The sequence below is a fragment of the Mirounga angustirostris genome, unplaced genomic scaffold (genome assembly GCF_029215605.1).
Source record: "Mirounga angustirostris isolate CCGP_5_RB_7025 unplaced genomic scaffold, mMirAng1.0.hap1 SCAF_11, whole genome shotgun sequence".
NCBI lineage: Eukaryota > Metazoa > Chordata > Mammalia > Carnivora > Phocidae > Mirounga > Mirounga angustirostris.
The window spans coordinates 25,391,640-25,418,567 of record NW_026991719.1 but is presented as its reverse complement, the minus strand read 5'-3'; the positions used below and the strand labels follow the sequence as shown (position 1 = coordinate 25,418,567).

Below are 26,928 nucleotides of genomic sequence, written 5' to 3'. Positions count from 1 at the left end.
CACCTGATAAAAGCCCGCTGACTAAAGACCCAACTGTGGACCCTGAAATGGACAATTATAGAGGTACTATCCTACTGAGCAAGGTACTAGCGGTAGGTCCATACACCCAGGTACCAGAGGAGATCCTTGCCCACCTGAGCCCCTGGCAACAAACCTGCCAAACACAGACCTCATTGCAGACCCAGAAATAGCTGCAAATCTGGCTCAAACCCAGAATGACTGCAACTCTGGAGGTAATCCCATTGGCTTGGAGAATAGACAGGAGAAGGACTTTACCTGCTGAAATCATTCTGTAAAGACTACAAGACGTGTTTGTTCTTTCAAGTGCACAGACATCAATGCAAAGGTACGTAGATCATGAAGAATCAGGCAAACATGACAACACCAAAGGAAACTAACGAACTTCCAGTAATGAACCCCAAAGAAATGGAGATCTACAATTTGTTTGACAGAGAATTCAAAATAATCATCTTAAAAAAACTATAGAAACTGAACTGTAGAAACCTTGCAGGCCAGGAGGGGAATGGGATAAAACATTCAAACTGATGAAAGAAAAAAATGTCAGCCAAGAATACAAGAATACTATACTCAGAAAAGCAGTCCTTCAAAACTAAGGAGAGATAAAGTCATTCCCAGACAAACAAAAGCTAAGGGGGTTCACCACCACTAGATCTGCCTTACAAGAAATGCTAAAGGAAGTTTGTCAAGTTGAAATGACAGGACATTAAGTAAGAACATGAAAACATAAAAATATAAAACTCAATGGTAAAGGTAAATATACAGTCAAGTTCAGAATACCCTAATACTGTAATGGTGGTATAAATCACTTATATCTCTAGTATAAAAATTCATAAAAATAATACTTAAAATAACTACAATTATTTGTGTTAGTTCTGTGAAAATAACTATTGGTATTTTGACAGGCATTGCATTAATTCTATAGATTGCTTTGGGTAGTGTGGACAATTTAACAATATTTGTTCTTCCAATCCATGAGCATGGAATGTCTTTCCATTTGTTTGTGTTGTCTTAAACTTCTTTCATCAATCTTTTATAGTTTTCAGAGTACAGGGCTTTCACCTCCTTGGTTGAGTTTATTCCTAGGTATTATAATATTTTTGGTGAGTTTGTAAATGGGACTGCTTTCTTAATTTCTCTTTCTGTTGCTTCATTACTGTTGTATAGAAATGCGATAGAAAAATTATCCTAAAGTTTGAATGGAACCACAAAAGATCACCAAATAGCCAAAAGAATCTTGAAAAAGAAAAACAAAGCTGGAGGTATCAAAATTCCAGATTTTAAGTTATACTACAAAGCTGTAGTATTCAAAACACTATGGTACTGACAAAAATAGACACATAGATCAATGGAACAGGATAGAAAGCCCAGAAACAAACCCATTATATGGTCAATCAATCTTTGACAAAAGAGGCAAGAATATGCAATGGGAAAAAGACAATCTCTTCAATAAATGGTGCTGGAAAAACCAGACAGCTACATGCAAAAGACTGAAACTGGACAATTTTCTTATACCAAACACAAGAATAAACTCAAAATGGATTAAAGACCTAAATGTGAGACCTGAAACCATAAAAATCCTGGTTAGACAGCACAGGCAGGCATCTGACTGATATCAGCTATAGCAACATTTTTTTATATAGGTCTCCTGAGGCAAGGGAAATAAAAGCAAAAATACACTATTGGGACTACACTAAAATAAACAGCTTCTGCACAGGAGAGGAAAGAATCAACAAAACTAAAAGACAACCTACAGAGTGGGAGAAGATATTTGCAAATGACAAATCCAATAGAGGGTCAGTATTCAAAATATATAAAGAACATATACAGCTCAACACCCCAAAAAACAAATAATCCAATTAAAAATGGGCAGAAGACACGAACAGACATTTCCCTGAAGAAGACATCCAGATGGCCAACAGCACATGACAAGATGCACATTACTCATCATCAAGGAAATGCAAATCAAAACCACAATGAGATATCACCTCACACCTGTCAGAATGGCTAAAATCAGCAACACAAGAAACAACAAGTGTTGGGGAAGAAGTGGAGAAAAAGGAACCTCCATGCACTGTTGGTGGGAATGTGAAATGGTGCAGCCACTGTGGAAAACAGTATGGAGGTTCCTCAAAAATTTCTAAATATAACTACTCTATGATCTAGTAATTGCACTACTGGGTATTTACCCAAAGAATACAGAAACACTAATTTGAAAGGATATATGCACCTCCATGTTTACCGAAGCATTATTTACAATAATGAAATTATGGAAGCAGTCCAAGTGTCCATCGGTAGATGAATGGATAAAGAAGACGTGGTATGTATATACAATGGAATATTGTTTAGCCATAAAAAAGAATGAAATCTTGTCATTTGCAACAACATGGATGGAGCTAGAGAATATAATGCTAAGCAAAATAAGTTAGTCAGAGAAAGACAAATACCATATGATTTCACTCATATGTGGAACATAAGAAACAAAACAAATGAACAATGGGAAAAGAAAAGAAAAGAGAGAGAGGAGAGACAAACCAAGAAACAGGTGCTTAACTATATAGAACAAATTGATGGTTACCAGAAGGAAGGTGAGTGGGGGGAATGGGTGACCTAGGTGATGGGGATTAAAGAATACACTTATGATGAGCACTGAGTGATATATAGAATTGTTGAACCAGGATACTGTACACCTGAAACTAATATAACATTGTATGTTAACTATACTGGAATTAAAATAAAAAAATTAATAAAAAAACTACAAGACAAACCATAAAACAGACTCTTAACTATAGAGAACAAACAGATGGTTACCAGAGGGGAAGTGGATGGGGTGATGGATGAAGGAGATTCAAAGTACACTTATCTTGATGAGCAATGAGCAATATGTGAAACTGTTGAATCAGTATATTGTATGCCTGACTAATATAACACTGTATGTTAACTACACTGGAATAAATTAAAATTAAAAATAATAACTATAGTTACAGTAATTTCTTAATGGATGCACAATATAAAAAGATGTAAATGATGACAACAATTGCTTAAATTGTGGGGGGAGGAAGGTAAAAGTGTAGAATTCTTTATGCAATTGAAGGTAAGTTATCATCAACTTAAAATAGTCTGTTATATCTGTTAGATGTTTCATGTAAACCTCACGGTATCCACAAAGAAGAAACCTATAGTAGATACACAGAGCCTAAAAAGAATTCCTTTCCTTAAAGTATACAAGTTAAAAAAAGAAATCACAAAGGAGGACAGCAAGAGAGGAAGAAGGGGAAAAAGGAACAACAACAACAACAACAACAAAAAACAAACTTAGTGACAATACTAAGTACTTACCTATCAATAATCACTTTAAACATAAATGGACTAAATTCTCCAATCAAACAACAAAGAGTGGCTGAATAGATCAAAAAATAAGATTCAACAATATGCTGCTTACAAAAGTTTCACTTTATCTTTAAAGACACACACAGGCTGAAAGTGAAAGAATGGAAAAAGATATTCCTACAGATGGCAACTAAAAGAAAACAGGAGTGGCTATATTTATATCAGATAAAATAGATTTGCAATGAAAACTGGTCACAAGGGACAAAGAAGGTCACTCCATACTATATTGTGATAAAGGGGTCAATTCATCAAGAGGATATAATAACTGTAATATATGTGCAGCCAATATTGGAGTACTTAAATATGCAAATATTAGCAGAACTGAGGGGAAAATAGACAGCAATATAATAATAGTAGCAGGTTTCAGTAACCTACTTTCAATACTGGATAGATCACGGAGATAAAAAAATTAATAAGGAAACAGTAGATTTAAAGAATACTATAGACCAAATGGACCTAACAGACATATACAGAACATCCAGGCAAAAGTAGCAAAACACACACTCTTCTCAAGCATGTATGAACATTCTTTAGGCTAGATCGTATGTTGGGCCACAAAGTCATTATCAAGTATCTTTTTCTGACCACAATGGTTTGGAAGAATATGGAAAAATACACAAATATGTGGATATCACATGACACACTCTTGAACAAGTGATGGGTCAAAGAAGAAAGCAAAAGGGAAATCAGAAAATATCTTGAGACAAACAAAAATGGAAACACAACACAACAAAAACTGAGATGAAACAAAGCAGTTCCAAGAGGAAAATTTATAGTGATAAATGCCTGAATCTGAGAGAAAAGAAAGATCTCAAATAAATAATCTAACTTTATACCTCAAGGAATTAGAAAAAGAAAAACAATCTGAGCTCCAAGTTAGTAGAAGACAGAAATAATAAAGATTAGAACAAAATAAATGAAATACAGAATACAGAGACAATAGAAAAAAATCAATGAAATGAAAAGTTGGGCTTTTAAAAAGATAAACAAAATTGATGACCTTTAGCTAGACTAACCAAAAAAAAAAAAAAAAGAAAAATTAAATAAACACAATTATAAATGAGAGAGGAGACATAACAACTGGCACCACAGAAATACAAAGGATCGTAAGAGGTGACTATGAACAATTATATGCCAATAAACTGGATAGCCTAGAAGACACAGATAAACTTCTAAAAACAATCTCCCAAGACTGAACTGTGAAGAAATAGAAAATCTGAACAGACCAATAACTAAGGAGATTAGAGCATTAATCAAAAAACTGTCAACAAAGACAAGGCTAGGACCAGATGGTTTCACTGGTAAATTCTACCAAATATTTAAAGAAGAAATAATGCCTCCCTCTCAAACTCTTCTAAAATATTTAAGAGAAGGAAGCATTCCCAAACTCATTTTATGAGGACAGCATTACCTTGATACCAAAGCCAGATAAGAATACTACAAGGAGGGGGTGCTTGGGTGGCTCAGTTGGTTAAGCGACTGCCTTCGGCTTGGGTCATGGTCCTGGAGTCCCTAGATCGAGTCCCGCATCGGGCTCCCTGCTCGGTGGGGAGTCTGCTTTGCCCTCTGACCCTATCCCCTCTCATGTGTTCTCTCTCTCTCATTCTCTTTCTCTCAAATAAATAAATAAAATCTAAAAAAAAAAAAAAAAGAATACTATAAGGAGGGGCACCTGGGTGGCTCAGTCATTAAGAGGCTGCCTTCAGCTCGGGTCATGATCCCAGGGTTCTGGGATCCAGCCCTGCCTCAGGTTCCCTGCTCAGCGGGAAGCCTGCTTCTCCCTCTTCCACTCCCGCTGCTTGTGTTCCCTCTCTTGCTGTCTCTCTCTCTGTCAAATAAATAAATCAAATCTAAAAAAAAAAAAAAAAAGAATACTACAAGGAAAGAAAACTACAAGCCAATACTTTTTTTCTAAAGATTTTATTTATTTATTTGACAAAGAAAGAGAACACAAGCAGGGGGAGTGGCAGGCAGAGAGAGGGAGAAGCAGGTGCCCTGCTGAGCAGAGAGCCAGATGTGGGGCTTGATCCCAGGACCCTGGGATCATGACCTGAGCCGAAGACAGAAGTTTAACTGACTAAGCCACCCAGGAGCCCCAAGCCAATACTTCTGATGAATATAGATACAAAAATTCTCAACAAAATACTAGCAAACCAAATTAAACAGCAAATTAAAAGGATAATACAGCATGGTCAATGAGATTTATCCCTGGGATGCAAGGATAGATCAATATATGCAAATCAATAAACATGACATTCCACAGTAATAGAATGATGGACACAAATCATATAATCTTATAAATAGATTCAGAAAAAGTTTGACAAAAATTTATAATTTCATTATAAGAGCTCTCAGCAAATTGGGTATAGAAGAACCATACCTCAACACAATAAAGGCCATATATGACAAACCCACAGATCATACTCAATGAAAAGCTGAAGGATTTCCTTCTAAATTCAAGAACAAGGTAAGGGTGCACACTCTCTCCACTCCCATTCAACATAGGACTGGCAGTTCTAGCTAGAGCAATTAAGCAAAGAAATAAAAGGCACTTAAGTAGGAAAGAAAGAAGTAAAATTTTTTCTTTGCAGATGACATGATTTTACATATAATAAAACCTAAAGATTCCACCAAGTATCTGTTAGAGCTACTCAACAAACTCAGTAAAGTTTCAGGATTCAAAGCCAACATATAAAAATTTGTAGCATTTTTATACAATAACAACAAGTCATCCATCTAAGAAAAAAAGAAAGAAAATAATCCCATTTAAATAGCATCAAAAATAATAAAATACTGAGGAATAAATTTAACCAAAGAGGTGAAAGATCTATACATTGAAAACTATAAGACATTAATGAAATAAAACTGAAGACATAAATGAAAAGACATCCCATGTTCATGGATCAGAATAATTAATATTATTAAAATGTCCATACTACTCAAAGCCACCTATAGATTCAATATAACCCCTATCAAAATTCTAAGGGGATTTTTCAGAGATATAGAAGAAACCATCCTAAAATTCAAATGGAACTAAAAAAGACCCTGAATACTAAAATTAACAAGTCAGGAAATAACAGATGTTGGTGAGGATGTGGAGAAAGGGGAACCCTCTTACACTACTGGTGTGAATGCAAACTGGTATGGCCACTCTGGAAAACAGTACGGAGGTTCCTCAAAAAGTTAAAAATAGAGCTACCCTATGACCCAGCAATTGCACTACTAGGTATTTATCCAAAGGATACAAACATAGTGATTTGAAGGGGCACACACACCCCAATGTTTATAGCAGCAATGTCCACAATAGCCAAACTATGGAAAGAGCCCAGATGTCCACTGACAGATGAATGGATAAAGAAGATGTGGGGGGGGTGTGTGTGTGTAACGGAATATTACTTAGCCATCAAAAAGAATGACATCTTACCATTTGCAATGACATGGGTGAAACAAGAGTATTACGCTAAGTGAAATAAGTCAGTCAAAGAAAAATATCGTATGATTTCACTCATATGTGGAATTTAAGAAACAAAACACATGAACATAGGAGAAGGGAGGGAAAATAAAATAAGACAAAATCAGAGGGGGAAAAAACCATAAGAGACTCTTAACTATAGGAAACAAACTGAGGGTTGCTGGAGGGGAGGTCGGTGGGGGGATGGGCTACCTGGGTGATGGGCATTAAGGAGGGCACTGGATGTTATATGCAACTGATGAATCACTAAACTCTACCTCTGAAACTAAAAAAAAGACCCCGAATAGTGAAAGCAATCTTGAAAGAGAGGAGTCCAGCTGGCGGCATCACACTTCCTGATTGCAAACTATACTGCAAAGTTATAGTAAGAAAAACCAGTATTATGGTGGTAGCATAAAAACAGATACATAGACCATTAGAACCAAACTGAGAGTCCATAAATAGACCCATGCATATATAGAAAACTAGTATTTTACAAGGGGGCCAAGAATAATCATTGGGAAAAGGATAATCTTTTTAATAAAAGATGTTGGGAAAACTGGATATCCACATGACAAAGAATGAAGTTGGACCTGTCTTATACCTTGCATAATTTTTTTAGGATTTTATTTATTTGAGAGAGAGTGAGCACAAGCAGGGAGAGGAGCAGAAGGAGAGGTAGAAGCAGGACCCCCGATGAGCTGAAGGCAGACACCTAATGACAGAGCCACCCAGGTGCCCCTACCATCCACAAATTTTAACTTAAAATGGATTTAAGACTTAAAATGTAAGACCTGCAATCATAAAACTCCTACAAGAAAACACAGGGAAAAGCTCTTTGACACTGGCCCTAGCAACGATTCTTTGGAGATGCTACAAGAAGCACAAGCAACAAAAGCAAAAATAAGTAAGTGGGACTACCTTGAACAAAAAAGCTTCTGCACAGCCAATGAAACAATCAAGAAAATAAAGAGGCAACCTATGGAATGGGAGAAAATATCTGCAAACCAATTATCAGATAAGGGGAGGGTTAATATTCAAAATATAGAAGGAACTCATACAACTCAACATCAAAAAGATTAATAATCCAATAAAAAATGGGCAGAAGACCCAAACAAACATTTTTCCAAAGACATACAAATGGCCAATAGGTACATGAAAAGATGCTCAACATCACTAACCATCAGGGAAATGCAAATCAAAACCACAATGAGATCTCACCTCACACTTGTTAGGATAGCTATTATCAAAAAGACAAGAGATAACAAGTGTTGGCAAGGATGTAGAAAAAAAAGGAACTCTTGTACCGTGCTGGTGAGGATGTAAATTGGTGCAGGTACTATGGAAAACAGTATGAAGTTTCTTCAAAAAATTAGAAATAGAACTACCATATGATCCAACAATTATACTTCTGGGTATATGTATAAAGGAAATAAAATCACTACCACAAAAGGATATCTGTACCCCAATGCTCATTGCAGTATTATTCACAATAGCTAAGACATGGAAACAACCTAAGTGTCCATCAATGGACAAATGGATAAAGAAAATGTGGTTGATATATACAACAGAATATAATTCCGCCATAAAAATGAAGGGGATTTTGTCATTTGCAACAACTTAGATAGACTTTGAAGGCATTATGCTAACTGAAATAAGTCAGACAAAGAAAGACAAATACTGTATGACCTCACCTACATGCGGAATAAAAACAGCTGAACTCAGAAACAGTGTAGAATGGTGGTTGCCAGGGGCTGGGGAGTAGGGGAGAGAGTGATGTTGGTCAAGGGGTATAAACTTCCAGGTATAAGATAGATAATTCTGTAGTAGTTATGTCAGAGGTGGGAAAGTTGCTATCTGAGCAGGGGCACAAAGAGTTCTTGTAGGACATTGAAAATGGTCTACATCTTGACTCACATGGTGTTCACACAAATATATATGTTAACAGTCATTAAGTTGTACCTCTAAGGTTAGTATACTTTATTGTATGTAAGTTACACTTCAATAAAAACAATTTATAAAAAAAGATAGATAATTCTGGGGATAAAATATACAGAACGGTGACTATAGTTAATAATACTATATTTTATATACTCAAAAGTTGCTGAGAGATTATGTCTTAAATGTTGCTACAAAAAAATAGCAGTTATGTGAGGTGATAGGTGTGTTAACTAACATTGTAGCAATCATTACACACTATACACATCTCTCTCTCTATACCTGTATCTATACATCACACTATGTACCTTAAACTTACACAATTTCAATTATAACTCAATAAATCTGGGGGAGGGAGAATAAACAAAAAAACAGCAAGACCTATCAATCAGCTAGTTACTTTGTTACTTGAAGTCAACCAACTGGTCCACTAGAATTTTCTCCTTCCATTGACTGAATTAACCACGATATTTTTATTTAAAAAAAAATATCTGAGGGGGGGAAAAGAAGTTTGGACTCTGGAGAGTTAGGAAATAAAACTATGAATTTAAAATACTATTTATGAAAACCCTGATGAGAGAAGGAAAATATGAAACTATCAGTAATGAAAAAGTAGTTTGGAAAAATGATAAATATTTTTCTCTTTGACATATGAGAGAATATTAGTCAATGCTCCTTAGGGGGACTAAGAAGCCAAAGGATACACGGATTTTTTAGAACAATGAAACTTCTAAGAAAATGTAGATTGGAGGGATGCCTGGGTGGCTCGGTTAAGTGTCCCACTCTTTGTTTTGACTCAGGTCATGATCTCAAGGTCCTGATACTGAGCCCTGCCTCAGGCTCTATACTCAGCATGGATCCTGCTTGGGATTCTCTCTCTCCTCTTCCTCTGCCCCTCTCCCTGCTCATGTGCTTGCACACACTCTCTCTCACTCAAATAAATAAATTAGTAAATAAATAAATAAATAAAATCTTAAAAAAAAGAAAATGTAGATTAGAGATTCCATTCTCAAGATGAAGGTGGTGGCTATATTTGATATGGGCTAGGAAAGCGAGTTACTGATAATATAAATGGCTTGAGACTGACATTTGGGTCTTTGGGAGTTTTTAACCTTTAAACATCTACTGAACAGTTGTCAGATGTTATTGGCAGCTGGCCATTTAAAAAAAAATATTCTCAAATATTTTTTACTTTCGTGCGTCAAACTGACTAGTGACAGAGGCCATCATTCAGCACATGGGTTACCAAAATGAGGCTTGAGGAGGGCTCAATGATGAATAATGTGTTTTATGCTAAAAGGTGATTTTTGGAGTGCCTGGGTGGCTCAGCTGATTAAGGATCTGACTCGTGGTTTTGGCTCAGCTCATGATCTCAGGGTCATGAGATCCAGCCCTGCAACCACCTCCGAGCTCAGTGTGGAATCTGCTTGGGATTCTATCCCTCTCTCTCTCCTTCTCCCTCCCCCTCTGCCCCTCCCCCACATGCATGCTCTCTCTCGCTCTCACTCCAAAATAAATGAATAAATAAAATCTTAAAATCATTTTATTTATTTATTTATTTTTTTTAAAGATTTTATTTATTTATTTGACAGAGACAGAGACAGCGAGAGCAGGAACACAAGCAGGGGGAGAGGGAGAAGCAGACTCCCCGCCGAGCAAGGAGCCCGATGCGGGACTCGATCCCAGGACCCTGGGACCATGACCTGAGCCGAAGGCAGTCGCTTAACCAACTGAGCCACCCAGGCGCCCCAATCGTAAAATCATTTTAAAAGATGACTTTCTATGTTTTCATGTGGCATATTAGCATAGAAATATGTGATCATTAAAAATTAGCATTGGGGCACCCAGGTGGCTCAGTCGTTAAGCGTCTGCCTTCAGCTCAGGTCATGATCCTGGAGTCCTGGGATCGAACCCCGCATCTGGCTCCCTGCTCAGCGGACAGTCTGCTTCTCTCTCTCCCTCTGCCTGCCACTGTGCCTACTTGTGCTCTCTATCTCTCTGGCAAATAAATAAAATCTTTAAAAAAAAATTAGCATTGATATAATTTGAATAAATGAGTTTTTTTTTTAATTAAGCCACATTTCTTTATTGTGTCTCAGATTTGCCTTCATGTTTTCTTACATACCCAAGATAGAAATTTTCAGTAAAAAACTGTAGAAATGGATGATATATAATTGAATAAATAAACATTAGTCATATAATCTTTATATTTTGATTTTGTGATTATCAAATATCTTTGTTTTAATAAATTTCACTTTGCATTTCAGTCCTGCCATGTCAACATCTGGCAACCGAATTCTAAAATAAAATAAAACTGCTTGAGTTTTACACTTTGTAATTTTTGCAATATTGTTCTAGTTTACTTGTTTTGTTACTTGGTACTTTTCTGGACTATTTGAATCCATAGGGTCTCAAACACTGAAATGTGATACTAATTAAAAAATATATATCTCATGATATAGTGAATCAAAAAAAGCCCCAGCAGCTGAGGTCAAATCTTGACTGTCATTAATTTTAATTTCACTCATTTGAGACTATGTTCCCTGATCTATAAAACAGCACCTTCTTAAGGTAGATACTCAGCATGAAATGGGTCCCCGCCATATAGCAAAATGCCTGGCCCAAAGGAGGTCTTCAGTAGATATTAATTTTCTTCCCTTGCATCCTTGAGGGGGCAGTAGGCAGATGTAGATGTTAGAAATCTTAAGAGGGTAAGAGTTAGCAGAGTGGTATATAGGGAACAAAGGGTTGGAGACGAGAAGGCTTGTTTCCTACTTAACAGTTTATGAATTTGGGCAAATTGTATACCAAAAACAACTACAGGTCTCTCCTTCTGGAACCCAAAAACACATTCTAGATTGTTTATGTGTGTGCGAATTATCTAATCAGTACCAACCAACCAACCAACCAAACAAACAAAACAAAAGCAAAAAACCCCTACAGGGTTTCTAAATGATTTACAAAAGTACTGTTTCGCTGATGGACATGAGGACAATAGTTCCTGGAGCTATTAATAGTCAGTAACCCTGTAACTGAAGGAGATAGAAAAATAAATTCTATGACCTAAGATGATGTAAATACCAATTTGTTTCATATGCGTGAAATGGAACAGATGGTCACATTTTTCAAGGGTCAAGGGGTGGAGATTATAAAAGATTGCTTGCTCTAACTCATTTTGTCCAATACCTGTAATAATTCCTAAAGTAGAACTAGAAGAGTTCTCTTTTTCATCTTTAAGATAGTGATTACAGGGGCGCCTGGGTGGCTCAGTCATTAAGCATCTGCCTTCGGCTCAGGTCATGATCCCAGGGTCCTGGGATCGAGCCCCGCATCGGGCTCCCTGCTCGGCGGGAAGCCTGCTTCTCCCTCTCCTGCTCCCCCTGCTTGTGTTCCTGCTTGTGCTCTCTCTCTCTCCCTGTGTCAAATAAATAAATAAAATCTTTAAAAAAAATAAATAAATAAAATAGTGGCTACAGTTTTCTTATAAGCCTGCCCTGCCATGATTATGAGTAAGCTTGCACCTCATACCCCATGGTCAGGAGATAAAACCAAAACTGAAACAGTTAGTAGTCTGAGAAAAACAAACATAAAGCAGATTCACCTTGTCTAGCACTAGATCCTCCCCGCAAAATGAAACGTTAAATTTCTTCACTAAGTTACTTCCTAGTGAAAACTTACACACTACCTTACCGACATCTACCGATATGATAATCATCATGTAGGAGAGCCGGTGTTTTCTGTTTTCTCCTATTAGTGGATTACCTCTGACTTTACAACCTTGTTTTTCTTTATATATCTATTACGTTTTTTATTTACAGAGCCAGTTCCAAAATCTAGACAATCTTTCAAAATTTTGAAGTAATAATTCTTTACTTCATGACTTGGTCTTTGAGCCTTCCTTAAATGGAAATAAATACATGACGTAAGGAATCTTGAAATCACAGTTCTCTGCAAGTAGTAAGCATTCACTAGTGGGCACTCATTACTCAAAAGAAAAAGGACTATTTAAGATGTGTCTAAAGTGCGATTTTTGTAAAGATGAAGGAGAAAATAACTGGACCTTGGGATGATAAGGGAAATCTTTAGAAGCCAGAGGTAAAATATGAACTGTGTATGAGAGAGAGAGAAGGAGAGACGGGAAGGAAGGAAGGAAGGAAGGAAGGAAGGAAGGAAGGAAGGAAGGAAGGAAGGAAGGAAGGAAGGAAGGAAGGAAGGACAGAAGGAAGGAAGGAAGGAAGGAAGGAAGGAAGGAAGGAAGGAAGGAAGGGAGGCAGGACGGACTACCTTTATATAAGCTTTAAACAAAAGTGTAAGGGAAATCCCAGGCAGAGGCATAGAGAAGCAAAGGACTCAGATGTTGTCACGATAACTGTATTTTCTTTGTACTTACTTCAGCACAGATACTGGTACACTGTGTTAATGTAAGTTCTGCTTAGAGACAGAGGGTTGCCTTTAGCAGGATGGTCAGTTAGTATTTAATTAGACTAAGGCAACACTCCAGAGGCAGCCTCTACAAGCACTCCGACTATCTCTATTTCTGATCAAAAGTAGACACTTTGTTAATTAGCACAACAGATGTTAGAAATCAGATTTGACTGCTAAAATTAGTGGCTTTTTGCTAAATATAATGGATCTTGGAAATGGACTCTGCACGGTAAAATCAGTGCTATTCCAGACACTGGGACTAACTTAACTTAATGCAGAGACACATCATACCCCTACAAGTATCTAGTAGAGCCACTCACCTGTCCCCTTAGGGAAACTTTTCCAGACATGATTCCCAAATAGTCCTGTGTTCAGATGAAGAATATTCTTAGATGTCATTACATAATGAGCCTAATCCTGCCACTGGTATATTGTCACATTTGCCTCAGGGGAAACTTTCCTGTAAGTTTTTTGGGAAGACACAGACACACAACAGAGAGTTGGAACGTCTTCCAGTTTACAGGATGGGTTCTATGTTTGTTTGTTAATAAAGGCATATGCAACAGAATTTGTCCAAATTTTCTTCCAGTATGTAATGGAGCCAAGGTGGTAGGAGAGTAGTTAACCTTCTCCTGCCCCTAACCATTATAGTTACCTCATTTACCTAAAAAGATCTTGGAATTATGCATTACTGCATTGTCTTGGGTCAGTTCTCAACAGTTCTGTTTTTCCAAAGACCACCATCTCATTCTAACTGGAACTCTGCAGGGTCAGATTCCACAGAGGAGGCAAGGCTACAATTATAAGTTGAGTCACCCTGCAATGGCAGTTGCTTTCTGAGCTAAAAAAGCCTGGACTTGCTCTGGCAGGCGCGATACAGGCATGCCTATCTTTTTTTGTTTTTGCTAAAAATCACAGTAAATGTGTACTTAAAAAGAGAAGTCTGGCTGAGTGTGGAGGATAAAATGGAAGGGTAGAGAATGAAGACCAAGAAGGTAGTGTAGGAGGCTTGGACAAGGAGCTGCAATTGATTGAGGAAACAGTCTATTTTCAAGAGGTACAATTAGGTGATAATAAAACAAGAGAACTGGGAGAAGGACATTTAGATTTAGGGGCTATTTACCGGCTAATGCAATTGAAGATAGGGTTGTAAGTGTGATCCAAAAAAGTGAGTATTGTAGAATGAGAAGTGCTAAGACCTGGATCCAGAGGAAACAATGAAATGTAAAGTTATGTAGAGGGGGGCAAGGAGTGAGGTGAACAAACCAAGAGAGCCAAGCATCAGTATGTTCTATCTTGGAAGAATAGAATCCTGATACAGAACTGATATAGTCAGGGAATGCCTATCGTAATGATCCAAAAGGAATTGCATGGATGTGTTCCTGACACCAAATACTTCATCTCCCAGTCTGATACAAGGGCTGAAATTCTTGGAATTTGGAGTTATTTGGACCTGGGCTTAAATTCTGTCTTTCTAGTTGTGTGATTCTCTGAGTATCAACCAAGTAGCCAACACCGCACTTGCTATTTAATAAATAGTCAACAAATAGTCAATGAATCTATTATTATCATATCACCAGAGTAAGACATTGCTTCAAAATATTAACTAAACTTTCCCTATTCTTCTTCATACTCTTTGCCTTTCCTTACATCCAAGAGTATTTTATGTACTCCCCTTTTAGGGGAGCTAATGTGGTGGCCAAGAATCAAGAAGGCAACACTCAAATTTTGACTTCTGAATTCCATTTTTTTAAGCCAAGTCAAGAATATGAAAAGCCTGGGGTCTCTTCTTAACAGTTACGTTTTCTTTGGGGAAGAAGAAAGGACTGTGGGAGAGCTATGAAGAATGGGAATGTGATGATGTCAGAGAAATTTTCCAATGGAAGAGTAGATAATTATTCAACCATAATAGCATGTGTAGAAAGATCTAAGGGGATATGACTAAGGTTTAGAGGCATGTAAACTCTCCAGAATCTTCCACCATTCAAAACATGACAAAGAACTGCAATGCGGGGCACCTGGGTGGCTTAGTCGTTAAGCATCTGCCTTCGGCTCAGGTCATGATCCCAGGGTCCTGGGATCAAGTCCTGCATCGGGCTCCCTGCTCAGCGGGGAGCCTGCTTCTCCCTCTCCTTCTGCCCCTGTTCGTGTTCCCTCTCTCGCTGTGTCTCTCTCTGTCAAATAAATAAATAAAATCTTTAAAAAAAAAAAGAAAAGAAAAGAAAAACTGCACTGGAAACAGATAGTTTGGGGGAAATCGTTCATCTCATTCAGAACACAAACTAAACATATTCCAAACAGGGTTAATAGATCAAGTGAGATGTTCAGGTAATCTGCTTTTTCAAACATCTTCTAATGTGCGAACTGTCCAAACAACATCACATCTTTAGATTATACTGAACATATTAAATTTTTAAAAGGCCCAAAACAGTAGGGACTCAGGGTTCAATAAAATAGATGCTTTGGACATAGACCTCTTTTCAAATTTCATCTTGGCCACTTACAGTAATGCTCGTGTTATTTTCATCAGTACATTATCTAACCTCTGGGAGCCCCAGCTGCCTTATCAGTAAAATGGAGATTATAATATTGATGTCAAAAGTTTTTGAGCCTTAGCAAGAATGATTAAGAATGCCAAGCACTTTGCTTGGTACTCATTCAACAATAGCCCTGACATTGACAATTTTCTCATATCTCTTTGAAGGAGTAGCCAAAAAATGTAATACTCTGCACACACAGGCAAGAAAGTTAGAAACAAGTGCAAATCAACACTTAAAAATGTAAAAAGCCCCAGACGTGCTGCGGCACGGACTTCACCCTCATGGGACAGGCAGGAGGTTACACAGCCTGGGTCAACGACTCCTCTTCACAAGCCTGACAACCCATAGTGCTACCTGTGGATTTAGTCCAGAGGATCCGGGAAAGGTGGGAACATGGCCGATCCCTTCATTTTCCTTCGTGCCACTTAGTGCAAAAGTGACAGTCATGAGAAAAAAAAATGTATAAATATGATCAAGAAATCATTGCCATCTGCACTGTGTACGTGAGTTTGCAGATGCTTCCTCTACTGCGAATTTACCTTACGTACGGATCACTTTCAAATGACCAAAATGAAAAAAAACCCACAAAAACCAAAAAACAAAACTTAAGTCATCTAATGGGTGGTTCATGGACCTCCATTTTAAGGACCCCAAATTCCTCTTAGAGTGCACACAGATTCTCGACTGACCAGAGGGGGCGAATCCTTATTACGATTTCCATGAAAACAACATTTACTCATCCAATTCGAGGAAAAATAGTAGATGTATTATTATGAAAACAATGTGCTTGGGCACTGTATTATCTGTTGGTCCACACTTGGAATAAAAATTCACCTGTCTAAAAATAGCTACATAAACAAGCTTGAAAAGACTGCTATGAATTCTAAAATATTCAGCACAGTTTATTAGAGCTGGAAACAGATTCACTTCAAACTGCGGGGCTATCCCACCCTAAGCGTGCCCGATCTCGTCTGATCTAGGGAACACAATTAAAAGAGGCCCTCCTCACCTATCGAGAAGTAAAGCTGGCCTTTCAGGACTGATTACAAGGTGAGAGAAAGCGAACATTCTGATAGCGCTGCAATCAGCCTTTGTAATTCCCAAGTGCTACTTGGCGTAGGATTCTAAAAAGGGTAGGTGTCGCTTTACAATTGTCAGAGGAAATTACCTATTGGCTCTCAAGCACCACACGTACAGTTCCGTGCAAAAGATGAATTTACAAACTGAACATGGAAAGATGATAAGAGCTGCTGTTAGTGGTAAGGCAGGGAACTTTTCTTGGCCCTCAATAAAACAAAGGAGAGAAACAAGTAAGAATATTCAGAGAGAACATCAAAAAGAGGGAACTCATCTTACCTCCATCCAGCTCCTCGGCCCCAAAATGATTCCTGTAGAAGAGCATGATTTCTATCTTGTAACACTTGTAGATCGTCACCAAGCAAACAAGCAGCAGAAGGATAGCACCAAGCCCTCCAGCAAGTTCAACTGTGTACATTAGCTCTAGGGGAAAAAAAAAATCACAAAAGGGAATTATGCTTATACTGAAAACTTTAAATAATCTATGGTTTTGCAGTAATAACTACTCTTGTGTTACAAGATCACTCCTGAGATCTCAAAAATGGGGTGAAATCATCATGGGTATGATGCAGTATCAGTGACAAATAATTTGAAAAGCATGGACATCATTTCCTCACAAGAACATTTTGTGTTTGTGCGTGTGTGCGTGTGTGTGTGTGTGTGTGTGTGTTTGCGTGTGAGGTCTACTGGGCTTAAAAAGTAGGCCCCCTAGTGGATGTCACAGCAGACTACATTGGTAGTATTTTCCTTTTGCCAAGCTGCTTAGACATTTTTCATTTGTTTCCCCCCCTTTACTAGGCAGGTTGCTACACCTATTTTCCCGTGATAATTACAGAACAAAACTCAGCCATATTTTTCATTGTCTACTCCTTCATTTTTATTTCAACAGTTTTATCAAAAAACATATATAACTACCGGTTAACCGAGTGTATTTTATGCTCTTACTAAAATTAGATGGGAAAGAGAAGAAAATCTTATTAAAAGTGCTTGGATTTTATGAATTTAAGAAAGAAAATAAAATGAGTTATTAGATCTTTTAGAGTCTAAGTGAATTAATATGGAAAGTAAAATACTGAAAAGCACCTCCTGGAAATTTTTACATTTTGTATTTACAAATATCAGACAGCATTAACTGTTGAATCTTGTTGAGGGCCTACACAAGATGGTACTACAAAAGTTCCAGGAGTGAAATACAAATAGTTCCTCAAGGGTGCCTGGGTGGCTCAGTCGTTAAACGTCTGCCTTCGGCTCAGGTCATGATCCCAGGGTCCTGGGATCAAGTCCCACATCAGGCTCCCTGCTCGGCAGGAAGCCTGCTTCTCCCTCTCCCATTCCCCCTGCTTGTGTTCCTGCTCTCGCTATCTCTCTCTCTGTCAAATAAATAAATAAAATCTTTAAAAAAAAAAAAGTTCCTCAATGTAATGTTTTCCCATTCCCATGTGAACAGAAAGGGTAAGTGGGTAGATAATTCTGTAGGGTGCACTGGGCCTGGTTTTCTCAGTATATGAGTTAACTCCACCACACAGAGAAACCTGCATAAAACTAACTTACACCCATAGGCTAATTTATACACCCAAATCATCTGATTTAAATTATACTGGATATGATGGGAGAGATAAACATTTGGATTGTGGTTTCTTTTCAGATTCATTGTGTTTTCTAATTTAATGCATTGAACACTTGCAATTTATCACCCTAATATTTCTTGCATGAGAAAAGAATTGGGAAAAAATGGACAATGCTTAATTTGTACTCTCAAACTTTGCTAGTGGAAGAGCCCAATGGTACCACTATATTAGACAATTTGGGGTAGTTTCTGATGAGGTTAACTGTGAATCTACCCTATGACTAGCAATTGTATTCCTAAGTATTTACGCAAGGAAATAGAAGCAGATGTCCACGGGAAGACCTGTTCAAGAATGTTCAGAGTAGTCTTATTCATAGTAGCCACAACTGAAAACAACCTGAACGTTCATTAACAGGAGATACTGAACAAGCTGCTGTATGTCCATATGACAGAATATACTCAGCAGTAAAAAGAATAAACTACTGATACAAGCAACATGCATGAATCTCACAAAATTATGTTAGGTGAAGGAAACCAGACAAAGTAATATCTTCTGTATAATTCTGTCTAAATGAAGTACAAGAGCAGGCCAAAAGAAACCATAGTGATAGAAATCACAAAATGGATGTTTTGTAGATGAGTGATCGGAAAATTTATTGGAAAGGGGCAAGAGGAAACTTGCTGGGGTAAAAGAAATATTCTGTATCATTTTTAAGGTATGGATATACAAGTCTATACGTTGTCAAAACTCAACGAACTGAACACTTACCATCTGTGCATTTTACCTTATGTTAATCACACTTCAATTCTTTAAAACTTGGATTTAAAAGAAAATAGACACTATAAATTCTAACTCGAGGCTTATGTGGGAAGAAGCTGTAGAGAAAGCTGGAGTCAGGACAGCTGGTCTACTGTAGATATCTCCCCAGGCTGGGAATGGTTCTGTGTTGGCGCCAAGCACACCCCTGGATTCTGGAGACGTGGCACCAGGCCTGGACACAAGTGGCATCCTTCCCATGTCCGTGTCTAGTGGAAGAGCTTTTGAAACAACCCAAAACTGTGCCCGAGACATAATCCTATTAATGTAATAAGCAGAATTCTCATTTCCTTCAGATGGCATTTATAAGACTGTTCTCTACACACTTTTAAACACTGAATATGCAAAAGTTAGAGAAAAATGATATGAAAGTAAGTCCTTCTTATTTTTAGAGAAGTCATTGCCCAAATGTGAATTATCCCTATTGCTAGAAGTCATGAGCTACTCAAATAATTATATACACTACCTCAAATACACTATATAGTAGGCCAATAAATAGTACTGTCTGAAATGTAATGAGAAAAAGACAGCAGGGTTGATGTGGCTTAGCAACTAGAGAAATGGTCTAGGGACGCCTGGGTGGCTCAGTCGGTTAAGCGTCTGCCTTCAGCTCAGGTCATGATCCCAGGGTCCTGGGATCAAGTCCCGCATCGGGCTCCCTGCTCCACGGGGAGCTTGCTTCTCCCTCTGCCTCTGCATCTCTCTCTCTCTGTCTCTCATGAATGGATAAATAAAATCTTTAAAAAAAAAAAATCAAAAAAAAAAAAAAGAGAGAGAAATGGTCTAGTGTCCCATGAATATATCCTTCAAGGTACAAACAAATGGAAAAGTTATATATACCTAGAGTATGGGCAATAAGCAAGAGTAAGTCTTCTTGAGCCACAGGATAGTCATTTACTAATAAGATGGAGACCAAGACCAGGTCCAAAGAAACGGCATTTTCAAGGAGCTAATTTATCCTGAGATCCAGACAGTATCTCAAAGTTTCTCCAGATACTTCTGTAGTATTACATGCAGAAGCCTACTGTTCTTACAGTGTTCTTGTAAGTCAGAAAAGAAATGTGTCTTTCCCCACAGTCCACACACCAGTGCCTGCTCCTCAGTTACCACATTATTTCTATGCAAGAGTAATCTACATGCCTTCATATTATAAATGTGGGAGGTTAAAAAATTTCCCATGTAAGTTTTTCACATTGGTTTATAAACCATGGTGTAAACTCTCCCAAAGAAAATGGTGTATTAGATTTAGTTTCCACATTCTTTTGCTCCAAGCTGGACGCATTCGTTAATATGAGTGCTACCCATTATTGCTTATACATTGGGTCAGGACAAAATTACTAGGGGTTAAATTCTGTAACACTTAAAAGAAATGATTTGGGGCCCACTGCTGTATTTTCTCTTTACATTACAATGTGAAAGGTGTTGCCCCAGCAAATGTCATTTTCCCTTTGAAATGGGATCTGCTTTTTAGCTCAAGTTCAAGTTGCCTGGAGTGGCAGCATTTAAAAAATAAAAAGATTCCATTTCAGCACAATTCAACATCAAAAGATGGAAAGAGAAAATGCAGACCTTTTAAAAATCTGGTTAGCCTTTGTGTTATTTGGTTAAAATGATAGACTCTACTCCCTTTAAGGGACTGAGACTGAATATTGAAAATTGTAAAGCAAAATCGCTCAGCAAAACCTAAGGGAAACTGGCATTTGGTTAAACACAACAAATGAACAAGTGCCAAAGAGTTACATTTAAGGGCACCAGCAGTCATTTAGTTACTGGCAATTAACAATAGTCTTTGGAAAGCTCCAGTTTGGGCTAAGGAAAAACACATTGATTATTGCTGCGGTAGTAGACTATTTTCGGAATAAATTGCTTCAATTTAAAACTAGATTTGCTACAAGCATTTTGAGCAATGACTACAATTTTTTCTTATCAGGACAGTTGGACCAAGCAACCCTTTAAAAGAAACAGCTAATTAAAATAAAGCGCGTGCCATCTCTTAGTATATTGGATTACATTGCAAATAATAAATGCATTCGGTTTACACTAATCTTGCTGCAATTACCTACTGTAGTTTGGGGTCCTATTTTTTCTACTGGCCTGTACCTGGTCTTATTGTCGGGCAAACTTTCTCTGCTAGATGTCTCTGAAGAGGTAAAGATGTTAACAAAGTAAATCGAAGTTGATATGTACTTTTGAACTCTTCACTTGGAGTTTTCATTTTGTTTATATGTATTTCTATATATAATCTTGTTTCGAGGAGAACTGAAGATTTCAGGTGGCTTTTTCTTATATGGTTCAGCTGAAAATTGCCTCATTCATTTTATAAAGTCCTTTGAAATGCTCTGCCCTGATTTATATGCAGTAAAGTGCAACTTTGTGGGGGAAATGCATGATAGACAATCTAATGATCCCAGTTTATTCATTAGCCTCACCAAGTACATTTCCTCTTCTCTCATTGTGTTATAAAGAGCTAAACTTTATAAGGATTTATCCATCCACATAAATTCATATGCATATTTATTTCTCTGCAGCAGTATAACTTATTTGTTCCTGGCAGGAGGATAATTATGTTCAGCCTACAAAGATATTCAACTCAATTCTACAATACATCAATGCAATTTAGAAGCAGTTATAATTTTTTTTTTTTTTGGGGGGGGTAACACATTAAGAAGCTGAATTGCTACTCACATAATAGCAAGAAAACGTTTTGGGAAGGTATAAACTAGTATGTAAAGATAGCAGTTTTGCTTTTGCAAAAGTGCTTTTTGGAACAAGGCAGGATATACAAAATAATAATATAGTAATAATAACAATAATAATAAAAAGGAAAATGAAAATGGTCTCTGAATGTGGCAGCTTGATCTGTGCAACCAAACATCTGGGCAAAAGATTACCTTCAAAGTGGTATATTTTGTCATTTCGGAAAGAGGCTTTCAGCAAAAGTATCGAATTAACTTTTACTTATTGTCAATCAAGAATGCAAATATGGTTGTTGGCTAGGACCCATCATTAGGGCGTAGTTAGCCTCAGCTCCCAGAAGCCATAGGAATTGAAGAGTTACATGTTAACAAACTGTTAAAAATTTAAAAATAAAATGAAAGACTAGAGGAAAAAAATACATCATTCTTTCTACAGTTAGCTAGAGCCTACCCTTAAACGTGCTTTTCTTCTTCCCAACCAGAGAAGAAGGGTACTAAGTTTGGTTTTGCTTTTTCCTATGAAATGAAAGGAATATTCATAACTCGTATGTATTAAAAGACAAGGTTAAGATGAACAATGGCAGTAATTGAAAAAACATGATTCCACGAACAAATAAAAGCTCTCCCTTAGCCACAGCAGAAAGATGTCACTTGGTAAAAATGGAAGAAATGATAGAATTAGAAATCATCATGTTTCAGCCATCCTAATAATAATTGATTCACGTAAGAATTATCAACAGATGCTAAAATTATTGGGTGAAAGATCGATGAGGCAGGATATTCACACTGTTTTAAAGTACCTCCGCACTGATTATTTATTAACGATTGAGGGAAAAATGGACACCATTTCAAGGAAGTAATCAAGATTAACATCACCAGTAATGGGACAAATCGACATCATGCACCTCCTGATGTGATGCATTAACAAGGCACAATATCATTTATGTAGTATTCCAGCAGAAACAGGCAAATATCCAAAAAAGGAGGGCATATCAGGCAAACTCAAACTAAGAGACATTGTATAAAAAATAAAATCTGGCTTCTAGTCTTTAGGAACGTCCAAACCATTGTAGGGATCAAGAGCAGTTCCTTTGGCGTGAAGATTATTTTGAGTTAAAAGCAATCCACACCCAGCAGATGCAGGAAAAGCCCTTTGCCTCCACAACTGTCTAAATTTACATTGGAAAGGAGAGCCTGTCCAGGAAGAGAGCTATTAACAGAGATTCATCTTCACCTAAGAAATTTATTTGCATAACAGGGCAATCTTTCTTTTCTAAACCCCTTTGTTTTCCAACCTTTGTTTCCCAAGCTCCTCCCCTTAGCAGCTCAGGAGGGTCAGATAAACCTCTTGTTGCCTGACTGTGTGAATTCCTCCTACTAAATTTGATATTCTCCCGTTAGTCTGACTCATGCTTAGTTACAAGGACCTTGATGGACAGAGAAAATTTCTTCCCAACACCGTGAAAGACAAAGAAAGGCTGAGGAACCATCCCAGATTAAAGGACACTAAGACTTGACAACTAAATGCAATGTATAATCCTGGATGGGAAATACAGTAGAAGGAGTATTATTGGGACGATCTTTTAAAAGTGAATATAGATGGTATATTAGATAACAGCATTCTACCATTATCAATTTTCCTGAATTTGATAAATATACTCTGGTTAGGTAAGAAAACATCCCTGTTTTCAGAAGATTCACACCAAAGAGTTTAGCCATGATGTCTGCAATTTACTCTCACACAACATCAATAATATGTTACGTGCTTGTATACATGCTGTTGCTCTTTTTATTTACCTACCCACATTAAGAGAGGTAAGGCAAGTGTGGCAAAATGTTAATAATTGGTGAATCTAGTTGAAGGGGATATATGGAAACTTATTGTACTATTCTTGCATTTTTTCTGTAAGGTCTCCAGGTTTTTGTTTTTTTTTTTTTCAAAATAAAAAGTTAAAAAATAAAAGACAAGTCAAATGGTAAGATCGTATTATTGCAAGTGCTATTGTAATTAGAGTGTGTTTTGTATTGATTAGTTTTGACTTAAAATTTTATTATTTACAGTCACTCTGATGTAATCTGTCTAAAACCTTCAGTTTAATCTTCCAAAAACATGCAGTCCTTGCCTTGGAATTTTCTTCAGTAACTGTTAGCCCATCTACAATGCTTATGGAAAAAAGACCAAAACCCTTATGTTGGCATTCACAGTCCTTCACTCCTTTAATTGAAGCAGCTAATTAAGCTCCAGCCCAGAATCATCCCTCCAATGTGAACTGAACTTGACATGTGTTTTCCCAATTCTAGACTGACGTAGAACTTCCCCTTTTCATTTATCAAAACCCTACCAGTACTGCAAGGCAAGGCTAAGACCGACGCTTTCAATGAAGCTTTTCCAAAAGTGATTCATCTCCTTAGAAAATGTATGTTCTGGGGGTGCCTGGGTGGCTCAGTTGTTAAGCGTCTGCCTTCGGCTCAGGTCATGATCCCAGGGTCCTGGGATCGAGTCCCGCGTCGGGCTCCCTGCTCTGCGGGAGGCCTGCTTCTCCCTCTCCCACTCCCCCTGCTTGTGTTCCCTCTCTCGCTGTGTCTCTCTCTGTCAAATAAATAAAATCTTAAAAAAAAAAAAAAAAGAAAATGTATATTCTGTAGCTTTCTTGGTGACTTACTATATTGCATTATGTAATTTACTTTTGTTTTTAGTTTTACATTATAGACAATTGCTTTACCTTAGGACCTTTGCTGTGGCTGTTCCCTCTGACTGGAATATTCCTCCACCAGATTTCTGTATGCCTCCCTCTTTGCTTCTTTATCTTTGCTCATATAACACCTTCTCAGTTTGGTCCACTGAGTGCTCATTCCAACTCACAAACCTGTGGCTGCACTTTGCATCCATTTTTCTTTCTTTCTTTTTCTTTTTTTTAAAGATTTTATTTATTTATTTGTCAGAGAGAGAGAGAGAGAGAGAGAGAGCGTGCGCACAAGCAGGGGAAGCTGCAGGCAGAGGGAGAAGCAGGCTTCCCGCTGAGCAAAGAGCCCAACTTGGGACTTGATCCCAGGACCCTGGGATCACGACCTGAGCCAAAGGCAGATGCCCAACGACTGAGCCACCCAGGCGCCCTTCTTCTTTCTCTTTCTTCCTTCTTTCCTTCTTTCTTTCTTTCTTTCTTTCTTTCTTTCTTTCTTTCTTTCTTTCTTTCTTTCTTTCTTTCTTTCTTTCTTTCTATATTACTCATGATATAACACAGCATTTAATTTGCTTATTAATAAATTTATTATTGTTTATTATCTGTCTCCCACTGGAATTTAAATTCCATCAAGATTAAGCATTTTTTTTTTTGGTCTATCTTATCCATATTTTTTTTTACTGATCTATCTCAAGTGCCTTGGAAACTATCGGACACATAGTAGGTGCTCAATGAATAGCTGTTGAATAAATCAATGACTGGATGACTAAGAACTCAGTTTTCTTTTTTTTTTTATAAAGATTTTATTTATTTATTTGAGACAGAGAGAATGAGAGAGAGAGAGCGCACATGAGAGGGGGGAGGGTCAGAGGGAGAGGCAGGCTCCCTGCCGAGCAGGGAGCCCGATGCGGGACTCGATCCAGGGACTCCAGGATCATGACCTGAGCCGAAGGCAGTCGCTTAACCAACCGAGCCACCCAGGCGCCCCTAAGAACTCAATTTTCTAATAAAAAGTTAGTTTTTTACGCATTCCCACTCTAAAATTCCAAGAATATCTCTGTAAGCCATTTTCCCAGCCAGCCAACGTGTCATGAGGTTCAAGCAACTGATGAGGTGTAATTATTAATATGCAGTCTGTTAATTTGGTAATAAAACATCATTCTATAGAAAAATGGTCAGCTTAACTATACAAATACAGAAATGTTCTCTCATTCATAAATCTAATGACCATATAGTGTAGTATAGACTTACAGAACTAGGAAACTTTGTATTCACTTGGCATTTAGAAATCAATCATATATTGTTTACATCTTTGATAATGTTATTCAGTTTTTTCTTTTCATTTGATGAGGGAGCAGAAGGCTAGCTGAAGACAAAGCATAAGCTGACACCCTGCAACCTGCCCCCGCCCCCCAACTCCTGGGTGGGATATGTGTGATTTTCTTCCAGGAAGCTCCCAACTATCTTAATGTTATTGCTTTACTAGAGAGAAAAACAACTTTAACTTGAGAATGGCAAGGCCTCAGGTATCTTGTCTGTCCTCTTTAGCATATGAAAGTTCTTTTGAAAACCTCCCTTTTTCCTTACCTCCCCCAACATGATAATATAATCAATTGCTCCTCACAACCCCAGTGCAGCTCTGTCTGCCCACGGGTCCTATCCCCGTGCTTTAATAAAACCACCTTTTGGGTGCCTGGGTGGCTCAGTTGGTTAAGCGACTGCCTTCAGCCCAGGTCATGGTCCTGGAGTCCCGGGATCGAGTCCTGCATCGGGCTCTCTGCTCGGCAGGGAGTCTGCTTCTCCCTCTGACCCTCCTCCCTCTCATGCTCTCTGTCTCTCATTCTCTCTGTCTCAAATAAATAAATAAAATCTTAAAAAAAAAAAACAAAAAAAACACCTTTTTGCACCAAAGACGTCTCAAGAATTCTTTCTTGGCCGTTGGCTCCAGACCCCACCCCACCAAACCTCACCTATATTCCAAAAACCACATCACATCCATCCATCCATCCGTCCATTCATTCATTCACTCTCTGTTTAATAAATGCCTTAAATGTAACGGGTGTAGTACTTAGAGTTCTAGCGATAAGATGATGAATAAAATAAGCTTCTTGTCTTAAAGGGGTTCATGCCTAGTTGAAGAGTCTGGCATATAAGTAGATTATTTAATAACACAGTATTGAAAGCTAATGTCTATTGTGCACTTAAGTTTCACTCTTAAGTGAAAGAAATGCTTTACTCTAAGTAGCATGACCACAGGTCAGGTGACCAACTGAGTGCAGGGTGTTTGTTTTTCTACTGGGAGATTTTAGGGCTAGGGATCAGACACCG

General features: G+C 37.8%; 1 protein-coding gene across 1 annotated transcript in view; it reads right to left on the bottom strand.

Annotated features, from left to right (window-relative positions):
* The window catches only part of IL1RAPL1 (interleukin 1 receptor accessory protein like 1), a 677,053-nt gene that overhangs the window by 6,139 nt on the left and 643,986 nt on the right, over window positions 1–26,928 (bottom strand). The window contains exon 8 of the mRNA XM_064574807.1: window positions 17,119–17,262. Within this exon, the coding sequence (XP_064430877.1) occupies window positions 17,119–17,262 (144 nt within the window). The remainder of the gene's footprint in view (window positions 1–17,118; window positions 17,263–26,928) is intronic.